Here is a 19,360-nt window from a genome sequence, read left to right as displayed (position 1 = left end):
TTTCAACTACTTTTCAAGGACCAGACCGCCACCTCTTCCTAGGATCCGTCGCCGAGTTTGAATTCTGGCAGTAAAGGAAGGTTACTTGCACTTTCACTACCAACCTAAGAAAATTGCGGGGAAAGAAAGGACACTTGTACTAACCTCATCCACCCGACCGCCATTTCCTCCTAGGATCAGGCGCCAAGTGTGAAATCTGTCAGAAAACAACGCTCACTCGCGTTTTTCGCTACCACCGTAAGAAAATTGCTGCAAACGAAGATCACCACCATTAACCTAAGTGGGCAGACCGCCACCTCTTCCTAGGGACAGGTGGTAAAAGGACTCAGCCCGCACTAGGCTGGTGGAGAGAGGAAGTAGTGTAGTTTATTTATTTGCGAGCAATTTATTTAGGGATGGAGTATATGTATCGCAGAACACACGCTCTGACATGCCCAGCATACAGACCTGCAAACCACTCCTACATAACTCATGTATAAAGCATACTCTAAATTGTCAGAATAATAATCCATGTAAATGACTCTGCTTGCTAATCGTCAGCTGTCGAAATCATACACCAGCCATTATTTAAACAATTAGAGGCAGCACCACCAACAAGTGTATTCGCCACTGAGTCCATAGCCCAACTGACTTAGTTCATATCGATGCCACTAGAGGACGCTGTAGTGGCACAAGTACTGTAATCTAAGATGGCTCCACCTAGTAGGTTTACCACGAGCTCTAGACCTAGCTTCACAAAAGAAGTAACAAATGTTGAATTGGAATCCCTGTTTGGATTGCTTGTGATGAGTGCTGCTAAAAAGGACAATCACATGTCAGTTGACGTTCTGTTTGATACAACGAGGTCCGGAGAAAGATATCGTGTTTTGGTTGGCAGGAGAGCCAACACCGTGTTACTAGAGGAGGCCGAAAGGTACAGTTTTAGCTCACGCAGGCTGGCGTGAGGTCTGGAACAGGACCAGGAAATTAGAATTTAGAAAAACGGACGTAGCTGGTGGAATACTTAACTTTAATCCGTTAATGAAGAACGCCGGTCTTGACGGTACATGATTCACAATATCAATAGTAAATGATAATGGCGCCTTGCTAGGTCGTAGCAAATGACGTAGCTGAAGGTTATGCTAAACTATCGTCTCGGCAAATGAGAACGTATTTTGTCAGTGAACCATCGCTAGCAAAGTCGGTTGTACAATTGGGGCGAGTGCTAGGAAGTCTCTCTAGACCTGCCGTGTGGCGGCGCTCGGTCTGCAATCACTGATAGTGGCGACACGCGGGTCCGACATATACTAACGGACCGCGGCCGATTTAAAAGCTACCACCTAGCAAGTGTGGTGTCTGGCGGTGACACCACATATCTAGCCGCAATGTCATCATCAAGATTCAAGTTTCTCATAAATTGAATGCGATTCGATGACAAAGAAACGAGAGCAGAAAGGCGAAAGATAGACAGCTTGGCCCTCTTGTCTCCAATATGGAACCCATTCCTTATAAATGGTAAAAGCAACTACAGACCAAGCCCTTATGTTACTATTGACGAGCAGCTGGTTGGATTTCGAGGCCGTTGTCCTTTCAAGATGTACCTTCCATCGAACCCCAATAAGTACGGGGTTAAAATTTTCATGATATGCGATCATTCAACAAGCTACCTGTTGAATGCTGAAATATACACCGGCAAAACAACGCTCCCATGAGAAATGTCCATAAGCGATTTCATCACCACTAAACTTGTGGAGCCTCTGAGCAATTCTAACCGTAACTTGACGCGTGATAACTGGTTCAGTAGCATACCTCTTGCAAAGACCTTACTCACTAGTCATGGAATAACTATGCTTGGGACAAGAAATAAAAATAAGCGAGAACTACCGAAGGAGATTGCAGATCCCAGGTTCATGAATAGGGACCTTGGCTCAAGCTTCTTCTTGTTTTCCGAGAACATTACCGCAGCTTCGTTCAGACCAACCAGGAAAAATAAAATGGTTATTCTTATTTCTACGCTGCATTATGACAACAGCATAAATGAAGAAACGGGCAAACCACAAATTGTAATGAATTATAATCCTACAAAAGGAGCAGTGGATACCTTGGACTAAGTTTGCAGTAATATGAATTGTGGTAGAAAAACTAGACGTTGGCCCCTCTCCCTCTTCTATAACATGGTGAACGTAGCTATTCACAACTCCTGTGTCATCTATGTTGCCAATCTTCCGAATAACCAAAGAGCACCTACAAAGTTTGCATTCGCCATGACATTGGCTGACGAACTGACGTCGCCTTGGATGCACATTCGACTCACACAACCAATCCCACGATTGCTCAACAGTATAATATGCAGATGCCTGAATGTGATGCAACCAGCTGATGATAGCCACCAAAAACCTATCCAACAACCTAGTCGTCTTCATAGCGACGTGTTTGTGTACTCGTAATTTACCGAGACTGATTGGCTGTAGTAGTATATAAAGTACTCGTTCAAAAGCATTTATATACTAGTTTTCAATTCACGAACATGCATGGTGAGGAGCCCCTGAAGAATACACGTTTATTTTTGTTTCTAAATCTGTATATAGTAACGTGTTTTTTTTTTTTCTTACAGTATTACTCTGATTGTTACAGAGGAATCTATTGTTATGCTTATTGTTACATAGTTATATTGTTCTTTTCTTACAGATTTTCAAGTGATTGTTGCCCAAAAGACAGAAGGAATTGAATTGTTTGCTCTTACATTATTAAACATAGAACCCAACCTACTTCTGACATAGTTCTTTACCTTTATCCCCATACTAGTCCTCGTTTGAACCCTACTTATTTTGAAATTTTGATATGTTATTGATTGTAAACGAGCATTACATACATTCCGAGGCTCAAATCTACATAAACTGCTGTTATTGTTGATTATACACATGAAAAGTGGTGGTGTTCGTCGAATTGACGAATGGGTAGCAGTGATCGTCAAAAATTCTTGGGTAGCATTCCACGGCTAAATCGAATATACCAATGTTCGAGTGTTCAATCTCCAGCCGGAAGTTGATGACAACTTCCTAAAGGACATATTGACTCTTTATGGTCGTGAGCGGTGGTCTAATGAACACAGATTACAGTGTGATTGAAGAATTCGTTACGAGAAAATGCATGTCAAACGCAATATTCCATCACATTTACAAGTGTGTGGTTACCGCGTCCGTGCCATGTATAATGGTCAAGAGGGAAACCTGCTTCCTATGTAATGAAAGTGGACTCGCTCGTTCCTATTGCCCACGGAGGGTTTTTGTATTAAAGCCGTCATTATTGCGCGTCGCAAAAAATGGTTCAAATGGCTCTGAGCACTATGCGACTTAACTTCTGAGGTCATCAGTCGCCTAGAACTTAGAACTAATTAAACCTAACTAACCTAAGGACATCACACACATCCATGCCCGATTCAGGATTCGAACCTGCGACCGTAGCGGTCGCTCGGCTCCAGGCTGTAGCGCCTAGAACCGCACGGCCACTCCGGCCGGCTGCGCGTCGCAAATTGACGGTTGCTGATCTTGTTCCTTCCACTCCCGCCATCGGACCAACTTCTGCTTGAGATCATAATGAACAGGATAGAACCTGTACCGATGACAAACCAGCGAAGTCGCACTCAGGACTGTAAGGATTTGGCTGTGCCTTCTGCGCCAACCTCCTCCGCATCAGTTGTGTCCGCTGCTACTGTCGATGTTACGATACCTCCCGTCCGTGGTACGGTGAGCGGCGAAGTGGTTATCTCCAGCATCCCTCCTGCTCGCGAAGTGGCTCTTCCTGAGCAACCTGTGTGTGGAGAGGGAGCGGAGTTCTCCCCCACCCCCCACCCCACCCCCATCCCTCTTTGTGTCTTCCGTAGCACCCAAATATTGTACGGGGCCGCCTTCTTCCTTCGCGAAGGCATTCCTGTTGCTGAGGTGGGAATGTTGGCTTCTGGCAGCGGCATAGGTTGTCAACTTTTTAATCTTACCTTGGTTCTTTTATGTGCTCCCTATGGCGCTGGTTGCGTTTTTATAAAGAGCATATTGTTTATGTGGTGCTTAAGTGTCCTCCGGGTATTCTGTTGGGTGGTGATTTTAACTGTGTGTTGCAGCCTGTAGTTCAAGCTCCAAAATTAAATTTCTGTCGCGAATTATAAGAATTTGCCCGGTTCTTACTCCTGCAAGACGGCTGAGTATGTAAATACCCGACGTTAGTTAAATTTATTTACTTTACTGCGACTTCTAGTAGCCGGTTAGATGGATTTTACTTATCAGACTGCCTGCGCGACTGCATTCTTAATGTTGAAGTCATCCCAGCTTCCTTTCGGATCACTGTGCTGTGACTACAGCCCTCAATCTAGAACTTAAAGTAGTCAAATTGTTTCGCCCTCCGTGTATGTTAAATGTCACTCACCTTGCTGACCCCTCCCTTTGTATCTTCATAAGTGAATTGGACAAAGGGAGACGTTGTTATGTCCCGGTGCCATCGAACGAGCATCTCGGAAATGGGTGTTGAATGTCCACGTCTCATTACAGAATGCAGCGGTCGGAGGCTTGGCCGCTCTGTAAAGCTGGATAGCAGACGATCTATGGTGGATGTGACGGAAGAGTACAGTGCTCGTGTAGGCACAAGTGATTTGGAGGACACCATTCAGCGCACTTTGTTGAACACGTGGCTCTGTAGCTGGCAACTACATCGTAAAGTACGATGGCAGTGGGTACAAGATAACTGAGATTGGAGCGTGGATCAATGGAAACGTGTTACAGCTGTAAGGCATCGGGATTGAGGACACCTTACATGTCGGGTCCGTCAGTTTTACGTGTAGTTTATAGTGTTGAAAGACACTGCTTTTGCAACGTGGGACGGGTTTTTGTGTGTATACTTTACTTGTTTGGGATTTAATGCAAGTGGCACCGAGAGCGACGAGAATAATTCCCTTACGTAAATTTTCATGTTTAAGTTAGGTAGAAACAGAGTGGAAGCATCACTGGAGACGAAACCAGTTTCAGCTGTCCACGCTGTGACGCAATGGCTTGCAGAGCCGCAGCCTGGTCCAGACGAGGCGCAGGTGACGGGCACGGCAGAGAACTGGGGAAAGAACAGTATATCACGTGAGTGGCATGTGAGGACGTAACTTAACACTCTTGTGGATGATGGAGTGTCAATAAAGGGGGTAAGAGACTTGGCTGTTCACTTGAAAGCCAGACAATTATACGACACTGTACTTAATAAGCCATTTGCTGACCGGGCAGCCATGGCTACTAGAAATGAAAGAGCGACTGCCATTGGCTGTTCAATCCAGAGTCCAATCCCACTGTACAGGGAATGGAAGCTAGGCTGAGGAGATGCGCAACTGCCTAGCCCGACAGGCACTTCCCCTTGAGACGTCGTCCAGTGTAGTCAGAGGGCTTTCCTGCCTGACGTGACGGCAGAGAAAGGAGATATATTGATGTGAACACTTTGTTCACCTGGCACCAACATTCGGTCAAGAGCTGATCGAATTCTTTTTGTTAATCTCCTGAGCGGAGAACGAAAAGAGCCAATAAAGTTAAATTCTTGAGAGAGTAGCGAGGGCAGAGTAACACGCGATATGCCAGGCTTGTGGGTGTGCTTAGTCATCAAAAGCAGACCAGGGTGAAGGTAACGTTTTTCGCTTCACGAAAACTTAGGTCTAATTTGCTGATATAGAATCAGCCAGGCTCAGTATAGGATTTTGATAGATTTACAGATCCGACGACATACGGCAGCAGCCAAGCCGATGACGCAGTGTAACACAAGGTAAAGAACGCAGCACGCCATAAAATGTAAATGTCGTGTCACAAGCCAGTTTTTATTCCAGTGACATGAAGCATAAAGTAGGGAGACCTGTCCTCCTTGTAGTATTTCCCGAAATTAACGTATTTCCTTCATGTGCTCGATGGCCACGTTTGGTTAACATTTGTGGGGAAAGAATAAAATTAGTTGAGCTGGTAGCGGTGTCCAACTCGACATTAGGACTGTCTTCTACCACCAGAGAGTCTTTCTCTCAGTTAAAATAATTAACTACCCTGAATTCTGTGATATTATTGATTTTTATATTTTATGTTATTTGAGAAATTGAATACCAGAGTCCCCTTGTCTGAGCAGGCTATACCTGAGATTGATCTAGTGCATTGTAATGATACAACAAGTGTAAAAGTGATTGCAAAAAAATATTCAAATGTGTGTGAATTCCTAAAGGACCAAACTGCTGAGGTCATCGGTCCCTAGACTTACACACTACTTAAACTAACTTATGCTAAGAACAATACGCACACACCCATGCCCGAGGGAGGACACAAACCTCCATGGGAGGGGCAGCAAAATGATTTCAATAAATACAATTACAGGGAACAGTAGTTCTCTATTCTAAGATAGATCTCCCCTTGCTACCTCATTAGAATATTTTAAGGACACTGATATCAGCTATTCTTCTGAAGTCTAAACCCTTGGGGAGTAATAGCACGTTTCCTTCCAGCTCCGGTTCAAACTGCATTATGGGTGCTAAGTGGAATCGTGCAGATAATGCAAACATAGCGTTCACTTATTACCAACCAGAGGCGTGTTTCGACAACACATAGTGTTCAAACCTTCCCAAGAACACCTCGTACCGTGATGTGCACGTGGGCGAGCCGCACAAGGCTGGAAGAAATGGATGAGTCGAGAAGTATTTAATGAATATGATATCAAGTCGCAGGTACGGGACATTCTGATGAGGAACATACCACTGATGCATCCGTAACTGCGTATCAGTTTCATTTCGAAGTACCCACAGATACAAACCATGAATTAAAGTGTCAAAAGACTTACAGAAACGAAAGAAACCTTGTAATGACAACTCTCTAGATACAGAGGAACTGAAATCTGGAAATATATTTCGGCTGCAGTCATTTTGAGAGGAATCGGTAATTTGCTCAATATGGCGGTGGTCATTAACAGGATTGAAGTTGAAACGGGACGTCTTCATGGTCTTGAGCCGCGAACGAATACGGGAAAGGATGTCGCTCCAACAGCCGAGGATATGCCACATTAACAAACCTCTGGGGCAATAAGGAAGCGGCAAGTTCTGTGGCCCAGTAGGTGACAGCTAGCTTCTGGACCGCCGAGAAAGTTGGAGCCAGAACTACTTCCTTCAGGTGTAGGCTCACTAACGTGAGGAGCAGCCAGCTAACAAATCCCCTGAGCACCGATGCTGAGGGGCATTCTGCAACATCTCATTGGATGAAACATGAGTTGCCGTCTCGCCCGTGACCGCGTCTTAGCTATAGGAACTCAGTGCCGCGCTGCAACAGAGTTTGTTCGATCGTTACTTCGTGCACAATTTAGTAATGACGCTCGAATTCGATCGTCATTTCGGCCGTTTGGCAATCGCGAGTATTTCGCGATACTATGGGAGGACAGGAGCGTCAGCCATGCAGTAAGGCACGGAGCCTTGCACGAGCTCCACTGGGCCCATGGATGTCCACATGAACGTTCCCACAGTGCAGCTGTCTAGGAGATGTTCCCCTGGCAGACGAAGGATTCGCGCCCTTCCATCGGCACGATGAAGAAGGTGCCGGTATTCAACAGACCGTGCAACGCTCTGCCACTGCATCAATTTCCAGTGCTGATTGTCACATGCCTCATGCCTGTTTCAGTAGTACTTGCCGATGACGTGGTGCTAACACTGGCTCATTCATATGTCGTCGATTGCGGAGGCACATCGTTAGGAGTGTTTGGTGCAGTGTGTATTCAGATACACTTGTACCCTGCCCAGCATTAAAGTCTGGTGTTAGTTCCGCCGCAGTTCGCCTTCCATCCTATTTTACCATTGTGCCCAGAATACGACGTTCGACCTCTGTAATGAGGGGTGGCCGCCCAACTCCATGACGCCTGGACATAGTTTCACCTCGGTTTCGCCACGTGTTGAAGAAGCTCATCACAGCACTCTTCGAACACCCGACAAGTCTTGCAGTTTCCGAAATGCTCGTGCCGAGCTTTCAGGGTATCATAATGTGCATTCAGTCACACTCGGATTGATCGCGCGCCTTCCCCATTCTACACACGGACAGCAGGCTCACTGATACTACTTGCACCGTGTGCGTGTGTGACTAGCAGTTATTTCTCGCCCGGTGACGCTGCTATCGCCGATAACATAACGGTGGTTCAAAAATGGCTCTGAGCACTATGGGACTTAACATCTTAGGTCATCAGTCCCCTAGAACTTAGAACTACTTAAACCTAACTAACCTAAGGACATCACACACATCCATGCCCCAGGCAGGATTCGAACCTGGGTTACCCCAGGTTTTTGTAGTGAAAGCTGCCCTCAGTTAGGAAGACATAATTCTATACTGATTTCCTGCAACATCTCTGTTTTATTTTTTAAACCTTTAATTTATTAGTGGTGGTAGTGAGTCTCACCAATTTGGAAGAGGCACATTTCTTATTACACGATTTGATTGGTCGCATCCAGTTACGCCATCGTCCATGCGACTGGCTTCTCGAAAAACGCACTGCAGCTTCGACGCAGTACTCTGTGTGCAGTATTATATTATAGAGAGCATTCATTTGCTCTTCCATGGGACCGTGGGCCTACAATGTGTGAAGATGATTGCATACCACCTGAATTCCTTCACGGTTGATGTCTTCCCTACTGGTGACGGCCTCTTGCAGCAGGGTAACTGTCAGACTCACAATGGCAAAATCTTGCAACCGTGTTTGATGCAGCATGATAGTGAACTCATCTTGACAGCTTGGGAACTGAATTCGTGTGATTTCTGCCAAATGGAATACATCTGGAGAGCTATTGGGCACCTGCTCTGTAATCACGAACAATTGGCCCAACCAAAGAATCGTTGAACCCATGCTACGCAGAACCTCTGTCGTACTGCGTTTCGAATGTGGATCAGCACACTTTTAAGAAGGTGGTCATAATCCGAAAACAGGAAACACCAAATAAACAGAGCAAGCAAGACACAGCGAGAGAAATAAAAATGGTCTTGGTGTGGCTGCTTCGCTCGCCACAATTTTTGCAGATCTATGGCAACACCATAGTTTCGCCATCTTTGTTACCGCCTGAGGCTTTCAGGCAGCATTGGTAGCAGCTACTTGTATCCCGCGCTTGAAAGTTTCCAGCAGCGCTGAGAACTGACTGCGATGTGTTTTCGTCATACCTAGTATAGTTTAAAAGCGAGATCTGTGGGCTCTCTATGTATCTTTTGCGCTGGCATTACCTGGCACTATCATCCAATGGCTTGTCGGTAGAGATGTCCTTTCACTCATGGCGGCCTTCTTCGTGCAAAGAAACCTAGCAAACTACCTCCGTCATGGCAGTGAAAATTAATAATTGCAAATTGAATTCAATTTTATCAAAATTAGAACTGTTTAAAACTACTTCTGTACCTCATGAGATGCACAATCCAATTTCCATCTCTCAGAAACGTTTCAGGAACGTACAAAATATCGCTATGGAAACTGTGGATCACATTAATTAAAATTTTATTTCTTAAAAAAAATGTCATACTTAAATTTAATTAATTGTCCAGCAAGGATTTATGATAGAGGTGTTACTTTTCCTTGATTTTGAACCATGTAATTTTAAAATTTTCACAACTTTGATTGTCTCCCAGTGATGGAATGCTGCAGTTCCTTTCCCATTTTCATGCAGAGGTATGGCTCATATGGCAGTTTTACCACTAATTTGGTATACAACAGGACTTTCTGGAAACACTGTTTTTCAAAGTATGTGCGATATTGTTTTGTGATTTTTGATGAATCAGATTGTAAGCCGGAGCGAAAGAATACATAATTTTATTATCTAAGAATTCAAGTAGCCATAACTGACGTTAGTCGTACTCACATAACAGGAAGATGAAGGCCAAGAAGCGCCGACTCATTGTCTTCAGAGGTGACGTGCTCGCAGTGGCCACCCTGCGAAACGAAGATGAGGTCAGTACATGGACTGCATTCAGATATGTTATTCTCAATAATTTTTCATGTTACAAAAAACATAGCAAATCTGAAAACTAAACGCTAACACAAAACCAATATTGAACAATTTTTAAATGACAATATTTCGATATCAGTGGCAGTTCTTCGTAATGATTATAGTCACGTTGTTTTGATACGAAACAAAGCATAAAGGCAACATACCAGCAAATCCCATAGTATCTTCATTTTCAGCCCATGTTACAAATTATCCCCAAAGGCAAAGGGATCGATCATAATTAAAACTAAGCTAAAAGCTAGTGACGGAAATTAAAATTAAAAACACGTTTAAACCTAGTCATTCCAACGTGAGCGTCACTGAATTAGCGACCAATCTGAGCCAAAGTGGTTTCTTTTTCTGTCAGCAGTTTATTGAATAAGATATGCATACAGGAGCGACGAAATAATCTCAGATACTACTCTGCAATTTGAGGGGTAACCCAGATGTACTTGATCATATATGGTTAGCAACAAGTACTCGCCTAACTCAAAATGATTTCTTTTCAGTGATAACATATGCAGTCAGTCAGATGGTCCACCTATGGGATTCGTCCTCACTCTAGTCCAAAGAGACTTCCTCATGGACAATTTTGTAAAATAATCCACTATCTTCCAAAGTTAGTTACTAATTTTCGGCATATAGATGATTTATTGTCCATATGGACAGGTACTAACAGACAGCTTCAAGGATTTCTCAAACATTTAAATCTTACACATAAAAATATCAATTCGAAATGTATTTTGTGGCTAACTCTATGAATTGTTTGGACTTAACTTCAGATATAAGAGACCTCCACCATAAATTTTAATATTTACAGAAAGTGTACCATCAATCACCTAGTAATACTAGCTAATTTTCAAAGCCAGCGACACGGAAACATCCTGCCTTTCATTCAATAATACATCGTCTAATGTCCACCCTGATGAGTAGTGACAAATTCCAAGTAGAATTACAGACAATTAAACATACAGCATCTAACTATGCTTACACTCAAGCCTTGGTGGTCTCACCACTATACTGAAAAGAAAGCACGTCTTGAGTTGGTGTGTCGGTCACAGGATATGCAAATATCCTGTGCCCGACTCACCATCTCAAGACCATAGCAAATCGTTCAAAGTTCCATGTTTAGGAAAAACATCTCAGTCTGTGACCAGAAAGCTTTAATGTAGTAACTTTAAAACATTTTTTTGTGCACAACGTTACTGAACATTTCCTGCAAATGGTGAGAAGAGCACATCAATTTTGTAGAATACAGAATACAAAATCACCTGTATTTTACTTAATTTCAGATCCTGTGGTTTACTTGTTCCATGATTTTACTTCGTATACTTACAGTTGTTTCACGTAACAGTTAAGTTTCATGATGTGTCTCACTTATGATGTTAGATCTATTTGAGATAATATCTACTTCAGTCATGCCCTTGAAACAAGTCAGCAAAGTTACTGTGTTTTGCTCAATTTATGTTTCCTTCCTTGACCAATAGTGGTCCTTTATAAGGTACTTAATGCACTCAATGTGTCATATTCCATTTAAGCACAATAAGTTTACATCACGTGTTTATCAAGCTAACTCTTCTCATTTTAAACTTAAACCAAGCTGTAATAATTGTCATCTTTGACAATCCATTCAGATACTCTTTGAAATGTACGTAATTTAAAATGCTTGGTGTCATTAAATTCACAGCCACACATCTTTGTACATTATCATGGCTTGACTGTAGAAAATCCCGTTGGTTAATTAATGGATACTGTAGAGTAGTACACATATGGCGTATATGTTTCATTCGTAAAGGAAAGTAAGTATTGTGCCATGACCAAACACAACAACAATTTAAGTCTTGCATCATACAGAGTGAATGAAACTAAAGCTACATATATTTCTAAGAATTGCGTGTGTTCATTTCTATGCGTAGACTTTAGATGGGGTTCGAAGTTTATTTTTTACTGAATATAGTTTTTGATCAAAACATCAAGTGAAAGAAATGTAGTGAAATGTGTTCTCTGTAGTTTCCAGTCAAGATATTTGCAGACGAACAAGAAAATATCAGTGAATATGTTGAACTTGTTCTTCAAATCTAGACGACCTGATAAAAACTCTTTTAAGTGAGTAATTCATCATTGTTTTCTTTTTGCACATCTTTCATTCCCTTTTCCAGAGAGTTGAGGGTGGGCTATTGTAAAATGGAATTTGCTTTTTTCCCTACCAAATATCCGATTGGGCGGGGTTGTGGCAGGGGAGAATCAAGTTGGAAATATTTTGGGATACGGAAAGGACAGTGACAAAATATGTTCCTGTGTTCAGACTTTCCTTGTTTGTTTTTGTATAGAAAATGGTCGTCGTAATTAGCATTAATATTCCAAACTGCATTTTCACGGCGTAGCAGAGTGTGCGCTAACTGAAAACTTCCTGGTGGATTAAAACTGGGATCTTTGCCCTTCATGGCCAACTTCTCTGCCGACTGAGCTATCCCAGCACGACTAACGACCCACCCCCACAGCTTCATTTCTGCAACTATCTTGTCACCTACCTTCAAGACTTTGAATAGGTTCTCGTGCATACCTTGCAGGACTAGCACTTCTAGAAGAAATTTTGTGAAGTATGGAAGGCAGGAGATGAGGTACTGGCGGAAGTAAAGCTGCGAGGGCGGATCGTGAGTGGTGCTTGGAGAGCTCAGCTCCTTCATCGCTGTGCTGCTGTCTGCTTATAAATACCTTTGACTGTTGATATGCACTACAACAATGTTGTTAGCGCTCTTTAATTGTACTGTGTAAAACCTGCTAGTTGTTGTTCGTTCTGCGGGCAGCTTTTCTGTTCTATAAAGGGGCAGAATCACCGTTCGCGAAGCGTGCGGGAATTTTTCTTTATAGAAAAAAGAAACTAGCATATTGAAGTTTCTACTAAGTGGACACACACCAGAATTTTATAATTTGTGTCTGCGCATTTATTTCATAAACAACTGCAGACTGCGCAATCGCTAAATCAAAATAATTCAAAATAATGGCTTATCTCACCCCTTCTCGTTCGTAGCCGAAAGAAATTAATTTCATTCGTCGTACAACACTTGTCTTTGTGGCACAGCACTGATTTTCGTACGAGACGTCACTGTCTAGTCTTCTTGCATTACCTTGTTGATTAATTCCAATGGTACCACTATTTTAAACTAATTGTGGAAGCATAAGATACAATTCAGTCTGCTATTTTCTTTCCAAAACACGTCCCCACTGTCTCTCTGACCTCGCTAACCTCATCTGTCTCCACTCGTTTCCGGATTCGTCTAAGATATTACGTATAGCAAATTCTTTTCCTACGTGCATAGTATATTGCAAGGAAGTTTTACTTTTCGTACGAAATATAAACTTATAAATATCATTGAAATAAGCACAAATGGATAAATTACGTGTATTCCTTTGTAGTTTCTGGGCAAATTTGTTGTACGTCGACATTTAATACAGTTTGTAAAGCGATGGGAAAAGTAAAAGTGACGCGACGTCTCAATCTTCATCGACGTACGTTACCGTTAAGATGTAACAGGACGAACTTCCGTATGGGGCCAAATTCAGCCAGTCACGAAACTAACAAGAGAGTCACAGTGTGAGGATGCACTTTTATTTCGTAATTCCGTGTCATACACAATCAAGAATTGTACTCGTATCTTATATTGTCGGGACTTGGTGACTACGAAAATTCGAAAATCACGCCGAGGCGTGCAACCAGACTTGTGACTTGAGACGTGCATTGAGACGTATGATTCCAAATAGTGAAGGCGCCTGCGGGTGCGCGCTTCGCAGCCACCGTGGGGCGCTCACGAAGTGATTTCGAGAAAAAGGAAGGTAGATTATGGCTGCTTTTTGCCAAGAATACTGTCAATATAAACTGAAGCCGTGTCTTTTTGACATCAGAAGTGAACAGGGACAAACGTGATACAACATCGAAATAAATCCTGAGTACGTTAAATGAGTGTAGGCCGCAGACAACATTGGTGTGTGGTGAAAATCAGAAAGACGGAATAACTGTGGGTTCATAGCACTACTGGGAACAATATGGCACTGAGACCTCAAAGAGAAGTACTGGCAGTGACAATGTCTACGTATAAAAAGTATGGTTTTTTGACAGGGCTGGAACCACTAGTGGTGTCGAATCTTTCAGTAGCTGATAAGTTCTAGGAGGAAACTAACTGCTTTTCTCCTCACAATATAATGCTTGGTTAATTTCTATTACACAAGGTCTGGTTTTTATTTCTGAGTCACCAGTCTCCTATGTCTTTCCTTCCCCCCCCCCCTCCACCTTCCCCTTCCGGCCCCCCTCCTTGCCCTCGCCACGAGGGCTCGCCGCTCTTTGGCGGGTTCGTGGTTAGCTACGAGGGGGCCCCAACCTTTGCAGCATAGTTTCCCTTCCGTGCTGGATGTCTATCCTCTTGATATTCTATTTCGCCTGCCTTGGGGAATATGTCTGAGATGTATTCAGAAATGTGTTCTGCATTTTCAGTGGCCAATATCGGAAGTCTGTAGACTGCTTTTTCTCTCTTTTTTCCATCGTTGTTCTCCTTCTCCTATCCTTCCTCCGCTTGTGCGTTTGAAGTCCTTCTTTCTTCTTCTTCCTCCCTGTGCACTCCCGAAGGCCATACTACACCTCTGACGCGTAACAGATGACTGGGTAACGCTTAATTCCCTGTTGCGGGTTGACATGTAGGGTTCGTACGCACCCCCTGGTGCAGGCCAGGCCCAGGGAAGTGTGACTGCTTGAGCTGCTACCTATCCAAACAGGCGATTAGTCCCTCTGTCAGGTGTTTGGGAGGTGTCACCTGAAGTGTGAACACTCATTAATTGCGGGCGCGTCCCCTTCTGGAGTGGACCCTCAGTTGGAGGGAGCGCCCTTTCGGAGACGCTGGCAGTCATGGGGGATTTTCTCGAAATGAGCCAATAATCATCTTCGTAGTCCACGTCTACCAAACATAAGCGGACTGAGGCTAACGATCCAAAGACCCTCCCAGCTGCACCACGGTTTCTCATGGCTTACTGAAAACGGTCAGTCCTTCGCTACGGTTTATTATTCAGAGAAGTGTTGATGCAATTGCTGGCCCTGTGAAATCCTGCTCTCGTTTACTCAATGACAATTTGCTTGTGGAGACTACATTTTATTCTCAATTACAAAAACTGCTTGCAGCTTCGCTCCTCTATGGCTATCCTATTCCCAGTCGAGGCTTATCAAACGCTGAATTCTTCGAGTGGTGCTATTTACACTAGGCTGCTCGATGGTCTGACTGAGGCAGAAATTCAAACGTACCTCTCCGATCAGGATGTGATTGGATTCCATTGGGTGATGAAAAAAGTAGATGCATCTTAAGTGCACATGCACACAATCATTCTCACGTTTGATAGAGTGGGTCTTCCATCAAAGGTCAAAGCAGGCTATGAAGTTATCACAATCAGACCGTATATATCGAAACCGATGCGGTGCTACCAGTGTCATCGTTACAACCACACCCAAGATTCCTTTCGGCACGCAGCCAAATGTGTCACCTGTGGTTGGAATGCTCACGAGGGCGATTGTCTGCCTCCTCCTCCCCGCTGCATCAACTGCAATGGCGACCACGCCACCTCCTCCGGCGACTATCCTGTGTATCTCGATGAGCGGGCTGTTCAGGATATCAGAGTGAAGGAAAAAATGCCTTACCCGGTCGCTCGCAAGTTTTTGGCTAATCCGAAAACCTACATTCTACCACCTGGCACCTACAATACTGTTCTTACTACTTCTTGCTCCACAAACGACATTGCCACGCGGACATGCGACTTCAAATTTAGAACCGTGGTTATGAAATCGCCCAGCGTCATGGTAGCGTCCATGTCTCCTCCTCCAGCTGTGCAACACGCTACCGCACATTCACCTCCCGGGGCGAAGTCACCTGCTACACAACTGGCAGGCCAGAAACGATAGACAGAATATTTACGTGAAGATTTCCTACGTCCCTCCAGCTGATCAACATCTGAGTTTGCTCTGCCAACCGGAAAGGCTCCAAGAAGTCAAACAAAGGCAAACAGCCTTCTTTGCTGACTCGGCGATCCTCTTCAACAGTGTCGCCACGTTATATCCTCGCCCAGTCGAGCTCCGAGTTTCTAGTGCCTACCACGAACTGTTTTTCTACCCTGGACTCCACAGGCCGACAGAAAGAGAATGCTGAACTTCCGTAGACCTCACGGAGCAGGATACTCCCGCATATGTGCCCTGTAGCAGTGAGACTTCAAAGACTCATCAACCGCCGAAGTGACACCCCTTCATTTTTTTCTCACCATGGTTCTCCTCCAATGGAACGTTTGGAAATTTGTGGTAAGGTCTTATGGAACAAAAACTGCTGAGGTCCTCGGTCCCTTAGCTTGCACACTACTCAATCTAACTTACGCTAAGGACGACACACACACCAGTGTCCAAGGGAGGACTCAAATCTCCGAGGGGGAGAGCCGCGCGGACCGTGACAAGACGCCTTAGATCGCGCAGCTACCCTGCGTGCTGAAATCTTCTTCTTCTCCTCCCAGGTGGAAGGGTGCACTGCCTGGGAGTACTGACACCCAGTCATCGAAAAGAACGACGGAGGCTAAACTAATAATCAACTTGTTGTCAGTAATAGGGCTCAAAGAGTCATGAATCACAATGTCTTTGTAGTGATCAAGAGGAACGAGAGGACATTTGAAAGAGTGTCCCCCTTCTATACCCATAAAGGTTTAGAAGGACTTGTTGGCACCCTAAAATCTATTAAGTGGTTGCGAACTGGTTCTTTGCTTGTTGCGACTAACCGTGCTAAGTAGCTGAAACTATTTAACAAGTTACAGATATTGGGTGAGTACGATATCATTGTTGAGTTGCATAACTCCCTTAACTCCAGCAAAGGTGTGGTAACCTACCGTTGTGTTATGGACATAGACATTGCCAAACTCAAAAAAGAATGGGCACCATAGGGCATAATAGATGTGGAACAAAGGACATGTAAGAACAATGGAGAGATTAAGCAGACTGCCACCTTTCTTATGACCTTCAATTCTCCAATGCTACCTGAACACATCATGGCAGATTTCCTCCGACTTAGAGTTAGGCCCTTTGTACCTAAACCTATGTGCTGCTTCAAATGCAGAGCAAAGTTTAGGCCATACAACGCTGAATTCCAGAGGCGAAGTGACTTGTGGGAAGTGTGTAAAGGCAGCCCATGAAGCTGAGACTGACTGTCCATCTCCAGCAGTCTCCACTGACTGCTCTCGGAGGCACCCAGTCAGGAGACGAGACTGCCCTGTTTTTGCAGAGGAATGCAAAATTCAGGAAATCAAAGTGACCAAGCAGATCCCCTATGCAGAAGCCAAAAAGGACTATCAGGTGATGAAACCTCCTGTCTTTGCCACTCCTTATGCTTCATGGTGCAGAAACTTGTTACAAAGGTCGACGCTTCGACTCAACCGACGTACTGTGTACCATTATCCACCTCTGGCACTTGTACTTGCACCTATATGTGCCAAAGCAATGTGAAAGATAGTGATGCAGGCAGCTCCGACGGCAAAGACCAGTAATGCTTCCACAATGCACAGCCTGAAGGCACCCCAAAAGCAGAGTGCCCCTCAATGCCAAATTCCTTCAAAGAAAAGTGGCTCTCACCACCCCCATTCCCACTTTTCCTTGCTGGGAAAGGGAGTAGGGAAAGGACTCCAACATTCGGGTCAAAAGCTGACCCAGGCGCCATTAGACGTCATTCTGGCACATCTGACTGATGATGAGGACATCATGAATTTTGATGCCTATCCACCAGATCCAGTCAGCCCCAAAACCCTTTCTCGCTCTACAAGCGCATCACCACCATGGTCCGAAGACAGGAGTAAATCAAGACCACATTGATGAAATGGCTCCCACACTCTAATGGAATTTAAATGGATATAGGACTCATCTGGAGGAACTGAGACTCTTTGTATAGGACACACCCTTTTGCCTCTGCCTTCAAAAGACTCATTTTAAAAAGACTGACAAATCTGTACTTGGAGGCTATCACCTTTATAGAAAAGATGACCTTACTGGTGACAGGGCAACAGATGGAGTTGCAGTGTTCATAAGGGACATTTTTCACTCCTCACCTGTTCCATTAACAACAACACTACAAGCCGTAGCTGTTTGGATAGTGGCCCATGTTGACATCACAGTGTGCTCTGTGTACTTACCACCCCATGTGACTCTTGACAGTGGGGTCCTCACTCATCTCCTTGATGTACTACCCCATCCGTCTCTTCTTTTGGGGGACTTCATGGAATACAGTGCACTATGGGGCTCTAACACCAAATGTCCAATGGGGCGGGTACTTGATGATATGCTACACACAATAGATCTTATACTGCTGAACATGGGTCAAGCCACACATTTAGCACCTCTACAGGTTCGTCTACAGCCATAGACCTCTACTACTGCTCACTTACTCTTGCAGACACTGCTCAGTGGGCAATGAACCATGACCTTCATGGTAGTGACCAATTCCCTATATGGGTTCATCTGCCAGCTGTGATTCACCATGCTGCTGATGCATCCATCCAAAAGTCTATGGAAACGTCTAGGGAGCGTCCTGTCCTTTGGTGGAACAATGAGTATCGTTTCTCAATCAGGCACAGGAGGGCAGCTATGTGCAGATTCAGTCGATTCCCTACAGATGGAAATCTTGCAAACTTTCGAAAGGCACGTGCAAAGGCAAGGAGAATAATTTGGCAGAGTAAGCAGAGGTCTTGGCAAGAGTTACTGAACTCAATCATTGTGTCCACACCCGCAAGTAAAGTATGGGAAGCCATCAGGAGTATCTCAGGGCACAACTCTCGACTGCCAATAGCAGCTTTACAAATGCAGGGGTCTCTTGTAACATCGACAATGGATATAGCTCAGACAATGGCTGAATCATATAAATTCATTACACCCGATTCTAGCTAGGGTCCCACCTTCCGTCGCTATTGGGAGGCACAGGAGAAGGCTGATGTTGATTTTCGTTCCAACAACATGGAAGAATACAACCAGCCTTTCTCTCTGTGTGAGATGGATTCTGCATTGTCAGTTGCTTACGGTATGTCCTTTGTAAACGACCTGATAACTTACAGCATGTTGCAACATTTGGACTGACGGTCAAAGGAGGTCCTCCTTCAGCTCTTCAATAAAATTTGGATGACGGGCGACTTTCCCAACTTGTAGAAAGAACCTATTTTAATCCCAATTTCAAAACCAGGTAAGGATCGGACAGACCCCGGTAGTTATCGCAGTATTAGCCTGACACGCTGCGTAGGAGACACTGGAGCGTATGGTGAAACGGCGCCTAGTGTGGGTTCCCTACTCAGTTGCGCCCAGTGTAGGTTCAGGAAGTATCGCTCCACGCTCGATAACCA

At 44.3% G+C, this 19,360-nt stretch overlaps 1 protein-coding gene across 1 annotated transcript in view; it reads right to left on the bottom strand.

Moving 5' to 3' along the window:
* Positions 1–19,360, bottom strand: part of LOC124555871 (Down syndrome cell adhesion molecule-like protein Dscam2) — a 606,714-nt gene that overhangs the window by 288,681 nt on the left and 298,673 nt on the right. Inside the window, exon 2 of the mRNA XM_047129934.1 lies at positions 9,845–9,915. Within this exon, the coding sequence (XP_046985890.1) occupies positions 9,845–9,881 (37 nt within the window). The 5' untranslated portion in view covers positions 9,882–9,915. The remainder of the gene's footprint in view (positions 1–9,844; positions 9,916–19,360) is intronic.

Source organism: Schistocerca americana, chromosome X (genome assembly GCF_021461395.2).
Source record: "Schistocerca americana isolate TAMUIC-IGC-003095 chromosome X, iqSchAmer2.1, whole genome shotgun sequence".
NCBI classification, from domain to species: Eukaryota; Metazoa; Arthropoda; class Insecta; order Orthoptera; family Acrididae; genus Schistocerca; species Schistocerca americana.
The sequence above is the reverse complement of the archived record's forward strand: the minus strand, read 5'-3'. Positions and strand labels throughout refer to the sequence as shown.